The sequence below is a fragment of the Microcaecilia unicolor genome, chromosome 6 (assembly GCF_901765095.1).
Source record: "Microcaecilia unicolor chromosome 6, aMicUni1.1, whole genome shotgun sequence".
Classification (NCBI taxonomy): Eukaryota; Metazoa; Chordata; class Amphibia; order Gymnophiona; family Siphonopidae; genus Microcaecilia; species Microcaecilia unicolor.
In genome coordinates this window covers 340,492,423-340,507,056 of record NC_044036.1, presented here as the reverse complement: position 1 = coordinate 340,507,056, position 14,634 = coordinate 340,492,423, and the positions used below count along the sequence as shown (strand labels likewise).

Genomic DNA, 14,634 nt, shown 5'->3' with positions numbered 1-14,634 from the left:
AATGCAGCCAACAGAACTAAACAGTGTCACCTTGGGAGGGAGAAAAATGAAAGCAAGAACAAATATAACCAATAACATAAAACCCAACAAAGTAGAAAGGAAAGAATAAGGAGAAATTATGTCTTACCTGATCATTTTCTTTCCTTTAGGTTCTATCAGAACAGTCCAGACTAGTGAGGAATAGTTGTGTGTGTCGACCGGTGGATGGAGACAGAGGAAAAATAGCTCCCAGTCAATCACCTTTATAGATATTGTGCAGCCCAGAATATTCAGTATTATGATTAGTCAAATAATGGTGCTCATGAGTAAAAATACAGTCAACACGGAACACTTGAAACTCCATATCCCATTCAATCCATAAGTTCAGCAAACAAGCAAGGAGGCACGTACTCTACTGACTTACAGGTACTTCACTTTGTCAGGAGATGTGTAATGCAGCGCTTACTAGAGAAGTCTGAATACTGAAGTAGCGTGAACTGAGACGAAACAAAAGTCATGCATTTAAAGAGGACGTATGGCCTGGTCTGGTAGGACTAAAGAAAAGAAAATGATCAGATAAGATCATTTCTCCCTCTTTATCATCCAGACCAGACCAGTGGGACGTAGCAAAGCATTCTCCCAAAAGGGGCAGGAATAAAAGGTTCTACCAAAATAATCTTACAGCCTGAGACCTGCCAGAGGTTGTGTAAAGAGCTAAGGATCAGGGGAAAAACTAAATGAGTCCCAATTACCTTTTGCTTGACGACATATGTGGAGAACGACAGATTGGAGTAAGAGGCGGCTACCCAGTAGAAAAACACAACTGATAAAGGTGCGGTTCGGGGGCATATAATCAGACCAGGCCCACAATACCAGCAAGACTGTGAGATTCTGAGTACTACTGGTCCATGTTGAAGCAAACAAGAGCTGGAAAAAGGCACTGAATCAGGTGGACTGAGCAGGATGCATAACGAAGAACAACAGAGCCGCTGTGGAATGTCATGATGCAGACCAAGCGTTAGAAAGAGTCCTATAGGCAGTTGAAGAAGCTGTCTTGACACCACAGCAGCTGAAAAACACTGAAGTCATATCATCGGGCTCCTTAGATGCAGTTAGCTTACTGTTGTCTCAACAGGCAGTTGAGGTAACTGGAGCCATACCGAGACTGATTCAATTGCGATATAGCAGTGCCCGTCCCCATCGAGACTGATTCAATTGCGATATGGCAGTGCCCGTCCCCATCGAGACTGATTCAATTGTGATATAGCAGTGCCTTTCCCCATTGAGGCTGCTTCATACATCTAAACCTTGTAGGTGAATGATGTTGTTACATTTGCACCCTGCGCTTTTTCCCACTCATGGCAGACTCAATGTGGCAGGCAATGGAGGGTTAAGTGACTTGCCCAGAGTCACAAGGAGCTGCCTGTGCCGGGAATCGAACTCAGTTCCTCAGGACCAAAGTCCACCACCCTAACCACTATGTGGGAGAGCTGCGAGGCTGTGCCACACCAACCCAACCAGCACCGAAGCTGTGCGAGATAATGGAGCGTTGTGACATCACATAGGTAAGTTTTGCTATCATATCATACAGATATGTGCTGTAGTCATGTCTCACAGGCAGGAGCTGTTACCATGCCATGCAGACAAACACTGCAGCCAGGCAATACTGGTACTACTGCCCAAACTGCGAATATTATAGCTGTGTCATATACTCTGGTGGCGCTGGAGTGGTAAACCTGGGAGCACTGCAGCTGCACTTTTCACTCGAATGTTGCAACTGTATCCTACAAGTGAACTTATAGCATTGGCACTCCACAGACTGTCTCATCCCAGTTAAGTGTGAAAGCAAAGAAGATGCAAGGGGGCACTACTGTTGTTTCCTGCAGATCATTTACCCTAGGACCCAAAGGCAGATGATGTAAATAAATGGACTAGATGGCAATTAAGCCATGACTACAGGTGGGTATGGATGCTGTATTGGCTACCACTGTCGCCTGGCCGAACAGACTGCAGCTGCAGGAGTAAGAACTAGCAGTGATGAAGGTATGGCTGAAAGCTGATGCTGTGAGATACAGGTCGCTGCCACATACATGCCAACAAGGAAGTGTAATTTGCCCCATGGTTTTTTTTTTTCTTTTTTTTGCATTTCCAAAACTTTATTGCAAAAAAATACACGTTAAACTACAAAATAAAAATCCAAATAACTGGAAGATTACAAAATTGCCATACAGCAAAATACCCACCCCCCCTTCAGCTTGTCTGTTCTTATTGTAACAATAAGATGGCAACGGTTGAAGCCACGACATATTGAACAACACTGCAGCGGTGAAATGCCAGACAGATGTCCTGTAAGCAATGCCATACCGTCTTCTGAAGCAAGAAAGATACATCAGCCGGCATAGAAACTAAGCTACATTAGCTGCCACAGCAGCTAATAAGAGAAAGCTGTAAACATGACTGTGAAGAGCAGAACGATGCCACAGCTGAAAAAAGTAGGCTGGGAAGAAGCTGCTATTGCAGCCTTGAGAAGCAAATTGGAGCTAAAGCCAAGAAGGCAATAGGTTGACTGAAAGTGTAGGTGTGATGAGCAGACAGCTGAACCCGCAGCAAAGAGACAGGCTCCAACTGCCTCAGTAAAAACTGGTGGTTGATGCTGCAGTGAAAAACGAGCAAATAAATAGGGAACTGATGCAGCCATGAACGGAAGCTGCCACTGAAGCCATAAATGCAAGGACTGCTGCAGCAGAGACTGGCAAACTGCTACTGAAGGACTGAAAACGCACGCGGCGACAGAATCTGTGATATGAAGTCAGTTTTAGCAGCTGGGACCCGGTGGCTGGAGCTGCCAATCGACAAACAAGATACTGAGCATTTGTGATACGCAGCCCTCTGCAGGGGCTGTTACAAGCATGCTGCTACCGACAACCATAATTGCCACTGGAGAAGGAACTGGATATACTGAGCCAAATGCTTGCCACTGATGCAGCTGTGATATACAGACTGCTGCAGCAGTGAGAAAAAGCAGCTGAGGCAGCTGCGACAAACTGTGAAAACATCTGCAATTGTAACAGGACAGCCCCATTACAATGCGTTTGTGAAACAAAGGTGGACAGTATACCTCCCCTATACAGGATGTGGACTAGCAAGCATGAGAACTACCACGTTTTTAGTGCACACTAATGATTAGCGCATGCTAAATGCTAGAGACGCCCATAGAAAAAATGGTCATCTCTTACGCTTAGGGCATGCTTATTTTTAGTGCACGCTAAAAACGCTAGCGTGCCTTTGTAAAAGGACCCTTAAATGCCCCCTTGTTAAGCGTGTGTTAACCAGTTAGATCACCGTTGCCACAGCGAGAGGAACTGACAGGCAGCATCCTGATTAAGAGACATCCAGCAGATAAGAGTAGAAAATGAAAACTAACCACCCATCTTATGTTTTAGAGGCAGGAATGTAGAAGATTACAAAGGATAGATGTCAGCACAAAGGGAAGGCTGCAGCCTCAATGGAGCACCATCATTTGCCACGCTATCTGATTAATGGGCCACGGCAGTGGAACAAAAGAATAATATCCCATTACTCTGTAGGCCCCAGCCTCAAAGAAAATTGACCACAATATATACATTTTGAAAATCCAGTCACAATGGCCACAAGACTAGCCCTGCAAAACTACTGGCGTGCCAGAAAACAAAGCATGAATCTTCAATGGCAGACCAAAAGAAACCTGGACTTAAGAGCTGAAATCTCTGAGTAAGCAAAAGGAGCACAGCCCGCTGCTAGTAAATTGAGAACCAGCTTATACATACACAAGTATTGCCATACTGGGAAAAGACCAAAGGTCCATTGAGCCCAGCATCCTGTTTCCAACAATGGCCAATCCAGGTCACAAATACCCGGCAAGATCCCAAAAATGTACAAAACATTTTATACTGCTTATCCCACAAATAGTGGATTTTCCCCAAGTCCATTTAATAACGGTCTATGGACTTTTCCTTTAGGAAGCCGTCCAAACCTTTTTAAAACTCCTCTAAGCTAACCGCCTTTACCTCATTCTCTGGCAACAAATTCCAGAGTTTAATTACACGTTGAGTGAAGAAAACATTTTCTCCAATTCGTTTTAAATTTACTACTTTGTAGCTTCATTGCATGCCCCCTAGTCCTAGTATTTTTGGAAAGCGTAAACAGATGCTTCACATCTACCCGTTCAACTCCACTCATTATTTTATAGACCTCTATCATATCTCCACTCAGCCGCCTTTTCTCCAAGCTGAAGAGCCCTAGCCGCTTTAGCCTTTCCTCATAGGGAAGTCGTCCCATCCCCTTTATCATTTTCGTTGCCCTTCTCTGCACCTTTTCTAATTCCACTATATCTTTTTTGAGATATGGCGACCAGAATTGAACATAATATTCGAGGTTCAGTCGCACCACGGAACGATACAAAGGTATTATAACATCCTCATTTTTGTTTTCCATTCCTTTCCTAATAATACCTAACATTCTATTTGCTTTCTTAGTCGCCGCAGCACACTGACCAGAAGGTTTCAATGTATCATCAACGACGACACCTAGATCCCTTTCTTGGTCCGTGACTCCTAACGTGGAACCTTGCATGACGTAGCTATAATTCGGGTTCCTCTTTCCCACATGCATCACTTTGCAGTTGCTCACATTAAACGTCATCTGCCATTTAGACGCCCAGTCGCCCAGTCTCGTTAAGGTCCTCTTGTAATTTTTCACAATCCTCTTGCGATTTAACGACTTTGAATAACTTTGTGTCATCAGCAAATTTAATTACCTCGCTAGTTACTCCCACCTCTAGGTCATTTACAAATATGTTAAAAAGCAGCTTGGAGCCAGTCTTGTTTTTTATTTATTTTTTTGACTTCAACGGAGATAGAGAAAAGTACATAAGTACATAAGTAGTGCCATACTGGGAAAGACCAAAGGTCCATCTAGCCCAGCATCCTGTCACCGACAGTGGCCAATCCAGGTCAAGGGCACCTGGCACGCTCCCCAAACGTAAAAACATTCCAGACAAGTTATACCTAAAAATGCGGAATTTTTCCAAGTCCATTTAATAGCGGTCTATGGACTTGTCCTTTAGGAATCTATCTAACCCCTTTTTTAAACTCCGTCAAGCTAACCGCCCGTACCACGTTCTCCGGCAACGAATTCCAGAGTCTAATTACACGTTGGGTGAAGAAAAATTTTCTCCGATTCGTTTAAATTTACCACACTGTAGCTTCAACTCATGCCCTCTAGTCCTAGTATTTTGGATAGCGTGAACAGTCGCTTCACATCCACCCGATCCATTCCACTCATTATTTTATACACTTCTATCATATCTCCCCTCAGCCGTCTCTTCTCCAAGCTGAAAAGCCCTAGCCTTCTCAGCCTCTCTTCATAGGAAAGTCGTCCCATCCCCACTATCATTTTCGTCGCCCTTCGCTGTACCTTTTCCAATTCTACTATATCTTTTTTGAGATACGGAGACCAGTACTGAACACAATACTCCAGGTGCGGTCGCACCATGGAGCGATACAACGGCATTATAACATCCGCACACCTGGACTCCATACCCTTCCTAATAACACCCAACATTCTATTCGCTTTCCTAGCCGCAGCAGCACACTGAGCAGAAGGTTTCAGCGTATCATCGACGACGACACCCAGATCCCTTTCTTGATCCGTAACTCCTAACGCGGAACCTTGCAAGACGTAGCTATAATTCGGGTTCCTCTTACCCACATGCATCACTTTGCACTTGTCAACATTGAACTTCATCTGCCACTTGCACGCCCATTCTCCCAGTCTCGCAAGGTCCTCCTGTAATCGTTCACATTCCTCCTGCGACTTGACGACCCTGAATAATTTTGTGTCATCGGCGAATTTAATTAGCTCACTAGTTATTCCCATCTCTAGGTCATTTATAAATACATTAAAAAGCAACGGACCCAGCACAGACCCCTGCGGGACCCCACTAACTACCCTCCTCCACTGAGAATACTGGCCACGCAATCCTACTCTCTGCTTCCTATCTTTCAAAAAGGCAAAAAGAGAACATTTGGCAGAGAAGAAACAGAAGCCGCTAACAAGACGACACAAAAGTCCGGTGAACATCATCAGAACCGAAAGGGAGCTCCTGAGCGGGAAGGTTTCCAACCGTCAGACTGCCAATGAGAGCTGCAGAAATTCACAAATAAAGGATTTAAACTTACCTTAGTGGAAGTCACTGAAGAAGAGCAGATAAAATGTCAGGATATATTGCTTAAGCACAGTTACATTTCAGGGGAAATCTTTTCTCTTCTTTGATCCTAATCAACTTATTGAGTTCTTAGAGGCTAGAGAGGATGTCGAAGTTCATGTTTAAATCTCTTCTCAGTTAGTTGCCACTGCACGAATGGGCATGTTAGATTTGGAGGGGTTACATTTTCCTTATTTGTATTTCCTATCATCTTGGATCTCAATTTTTCTTTATATTGGTGGACAACGGTTGGAAATTTTTTTCCTGGTTTATTTCATTTCTTTTTCTAATTTTCTGGATGTTATTTGAAGTGATGTAATTGAAATGTATTTAAATAAAAAAAAAGGTCAGGTTATAAATTTAAACCTCCACAGAATGCACATAACCTTACACAGAAGAGTGCTGGATTGGTGGTGGTGGTGGGGGGGGGGGGGGGGGGGGGGGGGAGGCAGGGACTCGGCATCACCAAGACGGGCTCCCAAGTTTTCCTGAGGACGTCCTCGAAGGGCGTCCCGGCGAAGGGGTGGGGAAACCCGTATTATCGAAACAAGATGGGCGTCCATCTTTCATTTCGATAATACGGTCGGGGATGCCCAAATCTCAACATTTAGGTCGACCTTAGAGATGGTCAACCTAAATGTTCAGATGGTCGACCATAGAGATGGTCGTCCCTTGTTTTCGGCCATAATGGAAACCGAGGACGCCCATCTCAGAAACGACCAAATCCAAGCCATTTGGTGCTGGGAGGAGCCAGCAGTCGTAGTACACTTGCCCCCCTCACATGCCAGGACACCAACCGGGCACCCTAGGGGGCACTGCAGTGGACTTTACAAATTGCTCCCAGGTGCATAGCTCCCCAAAACCCACTCCCCACAACTGTACAACACTACCATAGCCCTAAGGGGTGAAGGGGGGCACCTACATGTGGGTACAGTGGGTTTGTGGTGGGTTTTGAAGGGCTCAAATTTACCAGCATAAGTGTAACAGGTATTGGGGGGGAATGGGCCTGGGTCCGCCTGCCTGAAGTGCACTGCACCCACTAAAACTGCTCCAGGGACCTGCATACTGCTGTCAGGGAGCTGGGTATGACATTTGAGGCTGGCAAAAAAATATTTTTAAAGTTTTTTTTTTAGGGTGGGAGGGGGAGTAAGGGGAGGTCATCCCCGATTCACTCTGGTGGTCATCTGGACAGTTCAGGCACCTTTTTGAGGATTGGTCATAAGAAAAAAATGGACCAAGTAAAGTCGCCCAAGTGCTCATCAGAGACGCCCTTCTTTTTTCCATTATCGGTCGAGGATGCCCATGTGTTAGGCACACCCCCGTCCCGCCTTCGCTACGCTTCCGACAAGCCCCCGTGAACTTTGGTCATCCCTGCAACAGAAAGCAATTGAAGACGCCCAAAATCGGCTTTCGATTATGCCGATTTGGACGACCCTGGGAGAAGGGCGCCCATCTCCCAATTTGTATCGAAAGATGGGCACCCTTCTCGTTCGAAAATAAGCCTGCAAGTGTCACCCAGGCTCCAGTAAAAGATAAACTATTGTCCCTTATAAAATCCCCCTGCTGTACTGACACAAATCTATTAAGCGGATCAGGAGCTGGCTGAAAAGCACCAAGCAGCAACACAGTCTGACTACCATCCGCTTGGAGACAGAAAATACTGAATATTCTGGGCTGCACGATACCCTTAAAGGGTGATTCACTGGGAGCCATCTTTCTTTTCCATCTCCATCTGCTCCTTAATAGACAGAATTATTATTCCCAACTGGTCTGGTTGTTCAACAAGGACTAGCCTGCAAAGGGACACAGCACAAATCACTATACCAAAAAAAATAAGGGTCAATGCAAAGTCAAGCTGTGGAATTTGTCGCCAGAAGATCTGCATGGTGGGGTTACACAATTCCTGGAGGACGTCCACAAACCATGAATAGCCATGTAGACCCAAGAAAGCCACAGCTTATCTCTGGTATGATTAAATACTGGATCTGCTCCTTGGGATCCTGCCAGGTATTTGTAATCTGGATTGGCCACTGCTGGAAACAAGATACTGGGCTTGATGGACCTTTGGTCTGACCCATTTTGAAATGGACTTGAAATTCAGGTTCTCTTAACCACTGAGCCAAACTTCATCCATAACCATTACAAGGATGGAGAGTTCCACATCACCCCAAAATATGTATATTTAAAATGAATCCAAGCCGCTTGCAGTGGCAAGTCATCGCATTCCAGTTAGAGACATTGTGCTGTGGAATAGGAAAAGACTGACTTGCTTCACCCTGACTACTAGGAAGAAAACACAAAGGGGATTTCATGCAGTGCTTTCTGCTTTTGTTTCTTTTATTTCCTTTGACCCAGCAGTTTCCTTGTGTTCGTCTGGGCCTCCGGGTCTATCTCAACCAGGGCTGGGCTCTTCCACCATCATCCTTCACTTGCAGCTAAGTGGAGATCCCCCCATCCCCCCCAAACCTAATCTGGTCATTGCAGTGATGGTCCTGGACCATTCACCATAGCTCCTTCCGGAATCATGCGATCATGGGTCCCAAGTCCAGCCACCCTTTACTACTACTACTTAACATTTCTAAAGCGCTACTAGGGTTACGCAGCGCTGTACAGTTTAACATAGAAGGACAGTCCCTGCTCAAAGGAGCTTACAATCTAAAGGACAAATGTACAATCAGTCAAATAGGGGCAGTCAGATTGGGGTAGTCTAGATTTCCTGAATAGGTATAAAGGTTAGGTGCCGAAGGCAACATTGAAGAGGTGGGCTTTGAGCAAGGATTTGAAGATGGGTAGGGAGGGGCCTTGGCGCAAGGGCTCAGGAAGTTTATTCCAAGCATAGGGTGAGGTGAGGCAGAAAGGGCGGAGCCTGGAGTTGGCGGTGGTGGAGAAGGGTACTGAGAGGAGGGATTTGTCCTGTGAGCGGAGGTTTCGGGTGGGAACGTAAGGGGAAATGAGGGTAGAGAGGTAATGAGGGGCTGCAGACTGAGTGCATTTGTAGGTAAGAAGGAGAAGCTTGAACTGTATGTGGTTTAATGACCATGACTCCCTCATTCCTTAAGCTGTCCCGCACCACTATTCAATCTCCCACCATCACATGCTCATGATCGGTTCAATCCATCTTGAACTTGTCCTATACCTAATAGTGCTGTTTATCCTCTGGTTAACTTGGGTTGTGCTGTTGGATCTCCGTAGGTTGTTAATGGCTCGGGAGCTGTCCAGTCCTGCATCTGCCTGAACAGGAAAAACAAAAGAAAACATTCATCCAGGTTCCTTCTAAAACTGAAGGCTGCTGAGATGTCATGCAGGACTATAGTGGGTGCAACTCTTGTAAGCTACAGAAAAATAACAGATATCATCACCATCACCAGTTTTCCATCAACTATTTTCATTTAATAATATTAGATATCAACTAGAGAATGGATTCTTAATTCTTCACACAGCACCAAGGATGAGCAGAGCTCCAAAAAGTAGACCCAAGACTTGTCAATATGACAGTATACAGATGATTGAAAATCTGTCCTTCCTCTCAAAGCATTTACTTGGGATAAAACATATTTAAGTAACAAAAACACTAATGAGTTTGTATCGTACCTTTTAAAAAAAAACCTCTGTGAGCGCATAGTGAACTCAGACAAAAAGGGGCTGAATTCGCACCAGCTTGAAACCTGCAAGTAGCAGCACTAACTGTCATGAACCACAATTAAAACCTTGACACATCGGAACTACTGCTCACAAGCTTCATATTAGTGATAGTTCAATCTGTTTGTGTGTCTACAGTACCTTATTTCTGTGGTGAACTCAAAACAATTTACATACAAAACATACAATACTACATTTTATCACAATACACACAATATAGAAACATAGTAACATAGTAGATGACGGCAGAAAAAGACCTGCGCGGTCCATCCAGTCTGCCCATCAAGATAACTCATATTTGCTGCTTTTTGTGTATACCCTACTTTGATTTGTACCTGTGCTCTTCAGGGCACAGACCGTACAAGTCTGTCCAGCACTATCCTCACCTCCCAACCACCGGCCCCGCCTCCCACCACCGGCTCTGGCACAGACCCTATAAGTCTGCCCAGCACTATCCCCGCCTCCCAACCACCAGCCCCACCTCCCAACCACCGGCTCTGGCACAGGCACAGACCGTATAAGTCTGCCCAGCACTATCCTCACCTCCCAACCACCAGTCCCGCCTCCCAACCACCGGCTCTGGCACAGACCGTACAAGTCTGCCCAGCACTATCCTCACCTCCCAACCACCAGTCCCGCCTCCCAACCACCGGCTCTGGCACAGACCGTACAAGTCTGCCCAGCACTATCCTCACCTCCCAACCACCAGTCCCGCCTCCCAACCACCGGCTCTGGCACAGACCGTACAAGTCTGCCCAGCACTATCCTCACCTCCCAACCACCAGTCCCGCCTCCCAACCACCGGCTCTGGCACAGACCGTACAAGTCTGCCCAGCACTATCCCCGCCTCCCAAACACCAGCCTCGCCTCCCGATCTTGACTAAGCTCCTGAGGATCCATTCCTTCGGCACAGGATTCCTTTATGTTTATCCCACGCATTTTTGAATTCAGTTACCGTTTTCATTTCCACCACCTCCCGCGGGAGGGCATTCCAAGCATCCACTACTCTCTCCGTGAAAAAATACTTCCTGACAATAAAACACTTCATACCAGTACCATAAACGTTGTCGTTCTATTGAACCAACGCTTTGTTGTTACGTTTCCTAATGTAGTTTATTCTGTAAGGGCAAGGCATGATCTAATCACTAAGCCTCGCCATAGTTCTTGCTGCTGTGTTCTGTAACAGATGAAACCTCTTGTGGGTGGTAACAAGTGTGGACTGTTGTTGAGACCAGGTTCCTAAACAGAGATCTTACTCTATTCTTCACCGGCTTAATAAGGATCAGATGGTTCTCATTTTTACAGCAATATATTTTATGGATTTTCTAATACTCAAGCAAGGCGCAGTGAGGATGCCAGCGGGGTGCGAGTTGGGGGCGGTGGGAATTTTCCCGCCGCACAGCAGCACCCTGCTGAGGTGGGCGGAGAGCAAAAGGGGTTTATAACCCCAGGGCGGAGCCCGGACGTCCTCTTCTGGCGTCCGGGTATCAGCAATGCCAGTCCCCTAATAAAGATCTGGATTACAAATTACAATGCTGGGTTCCCAAACACTTCATTCTTACAACTAGACATCAGCAGCTCACTGCAAGAAGGAAACCATTTGAAGAAAATCCTGGGTATTGCCGCTGGACAGGTCTCGTTACCCTCTAGTCCGTATTTCGCACCAACTTTCCATAGATTCGCTTGGCCTCGATGGAAGCTTTGCAGGCGAATGTTTCCACTTCAGCCAGAGGAAGATTTTCATCTTTGACACAGAACTAACCCAAATATAATCAGGAAATTGAAATATATTTGCTACTTAGATCTTGGCATCACTGGGAAGACGTAACAACAAAACGTTGGTTCAGTAGAACGACAACTTTTACTAGAATATCAGCCGACATGGTCCACATTTCGCTCTACTCATGGGCTGCCTCAGTGGTATAATACTACAGAAATCAGTCATCAAACACATATCAAATTTAGACCTTAAAATAATAAAACACTAAATGATGGTATGTGTAAATTATACATATATAGAAAGCGAACATAAAAGGCACATGCATAGCATTTAATACGTACATAAAAACTATATATATTCATATAAAATCACAAACAGCAATTGAACATAAGGGTGACATGCAAGGCATATAATAAACACTTTATTTATCAACATAATTGGAAATCATATTAATGTAAAATCATAAATATAAAAGAAAAGAGAAACCTAAATATAGGTACAGGATATCTGATATGTATTATATGCCATGCATGTCACTCATGATTAATTGCTGTTTGTGATTATATATTAATATATGATTTTTATGTAAGTATGTATATTCCATGCATGTTCGCTTTATATATATACTAGCCGTTAAGCCCGTTAAAACGGGCGAGATTTGTAATTCTCACCTCCATGTCCAACAAACCTCCTCTCTCCCCTGCCCTCCCCCGATCCATGTCCAGCAACCCTGCTCTCTCCCCTGCCCTCCCCCCATGTCTAGCAGCCCTCCTGTATCCCCTGGCCTCCCCCCCGTCCACCAATCATCCTCTCTCCCCTGCCCTCCCCCATATCCAGCAACCCTCCTCTTTCCCTTGGCCTCCCCGCCCTGTCCACCAACCCTGCTCTCTCCCTTGCCCTCCCCCCATGTCCAGCAACCCTCCTCTCTCCCCTGCCCTTCCCCCATGTCCAGCAACCCTCCTCTCTTCCCTGCCCTCCCCCCCATGTCCAGCAACCCTCCTCTCTTCCCTGCCCTCCCCCCCATGTCCAGCAACCCTCCTCTCTTCCCTGCCCTCCCCTCCATCGATCCTTATCCAGCAACCCTGCTCTCTCCCCTGCCCTCCCCACCATGTCCAGCAGCCCTCCTGTCTCCCCTGGCCTCACCCCGTCCACCGACCCTCCTCTCTCCCCTGCTCTCCCCCCATATCCAGCAACCCTCCTTTTTCCCTTGGCCTTCCCCCCCCCCCCCACCCTGTTCTCTCCCCTGCTCTCCCCCCATGTCCAGCAACCCTCCTCACTCCCCTGCTCTCCCCCCATGTCCAGCAACCCTCCTCTCTGCCGTGCTCTCCCCCCATGTCCAGCAACCCTCCTCTCTTCATGTCCAGCTACCCTCCTCCCTCCGTGCCGGGCCCTCTGCACTGACATGAGAGCGCCTCTCACCTCCGTGTGAAAGCGCTAGAGGCAGCAGCAGATCGCTCTGCTGCTGCCTGCAGCGCTTCTACACGGAGGTGAGAGGCGCTGTCATGTCAGTGAAGGGCCCGATACGGAGGGGGAGGGAGCGGCGGTTGGTGCGCCAGCGATGTTCCTTTCCTTCGTCCAGGCTCTCCAGCGGCAGGCTGGCAGCGTCCGTTTCCCTCTCTGTTCAGCCCTCTAACGTCATCACGTCTTGATGAGAGAGCGGGACAGAGAGGGAAGTCTCTACTGCGCATTTGCGGATGAGTCGGTCACTTGTCTTTTATATATATTTGATATATATATATATACCTATATACATACACACACACTATAATAAAACGCACCTCCAACGTTCTGAAGCTGACTCCGTGGCTTCAGTGAAGGGTTCGTAAGGGTGTCACATCTCTCTCTACCCCGCCCTCTCGTCAAAACGTGATGATGTTGAGGGCAGAACAGTGAGAGTGCCCCGCCCTCGTGTCAAAACGTGATGACGTCGAGGGCGGGTACTCCTACTATATAAATGAAGAGCGTGGCACGTCACAGGGGGGGTGGAAACAGATTAACCAAACTGGCTTCCTTGCTTACAATGGACTACATAGGCTCACTTCCACTCCTGTCTATTAAAGCCTCCTTGGGCAGCTCTTTCTCCCTTCTCCACACCCCCCCCAGTCTTACAGCTTTCGCGTTTCGCCCGCAGCCTCTCTACAGTCCGCGTGGTCATTTTCAGTGCCCTGAAGCGTTCTCCCTCCGGCACCGGCAATTCAGATAGTCAGCCTTCTGCCAGCGTCGGGGTCTCTCCTCAGGCACGTCCCACCTACTGTAATTCAACGTCCCATTTTCCGCAGAGGTGGGACGTGCCTGAGGAGAGACCCCGACGCTGGCAAGAAGGCTGACTCTCTGAATCGCCGGTGCCGGAGGGAGAACGCTTCAGGGCTGTAAAAACGTGATGAGAGGAAACCTGATTTTAACAGATCCAGCTTCACTGATTTTGTCATGCTAAGGATCCAATATACCAGGATAAATGGCAGTTTCTCCAATATGTTACTTCCTTTGATCCTATCTCCATAAACTAGTCAATGAAAACATAGTTTCACCACTAAGGTAACGGAAGTGTGTAAAGCATTTTTTTCTCACTTTTAAGCAAAACATCTTTCTATTGGTATGCATACTTGGAATGCTTGCAATACAAAGGACAGTATGACTGTAGCCAATAGGTGAGTGCCCACACTCTCACACACACACACCGCTACACTGTCCCCCCCCCCCCCCAACATCATACACAAACTCTGACACCCTCCCCACCCCATCACCACCACCCACCCACATCATACACAAACTCTCCAAGGGACAATCAACAGACATACATCCCTTCAAAACACCCTCCCCCACCCCTCAAAATCATCATACACACACTCTGCCATGGAGAAACAGCATCTCTGTCACTCACACCCTCCCCTCCCACCCCCCCTTAATACACAAACTCTAAAATGGAAAATCAACATCTCTCTCACTCACTCACACACACACACACACTCCCCCCTCCCCCCCCCCCCCCCCACTAAATACACAAGCTGTACCATGGAGAATCACCATCTCTCATTCACACCCACAACCAAAC

The 14,634-nt window shown here is 46.8% G+C and overlaps 1 protein-coding gene across 5 annotated transcripts in view; it reads right to left on the bottom strand.

Moving 5' to 3' along the window:
* The window catches only part of CEP131 (centrosomal protein 131), a 103,149-nt gene that overhangs the window by 76,170 nt on the left and 12,345 nt on the right, over positions 1-14,634 (bottom strand). For all 5 annotated transcript variants that reach the window (XM_030208584.1, XM_030208583.1, XM_030208581.1 and 2 more), the window contains exon 3: positions 9,360-9,454. In XM_030208584.1, coding sequence (XP_030064444.1) covers positions 9,360-9,454 — 95 coding nt within the window. The remainder of the gene's footprint in view (positions 1-9,359; positions 9,455-14,634) is intronic.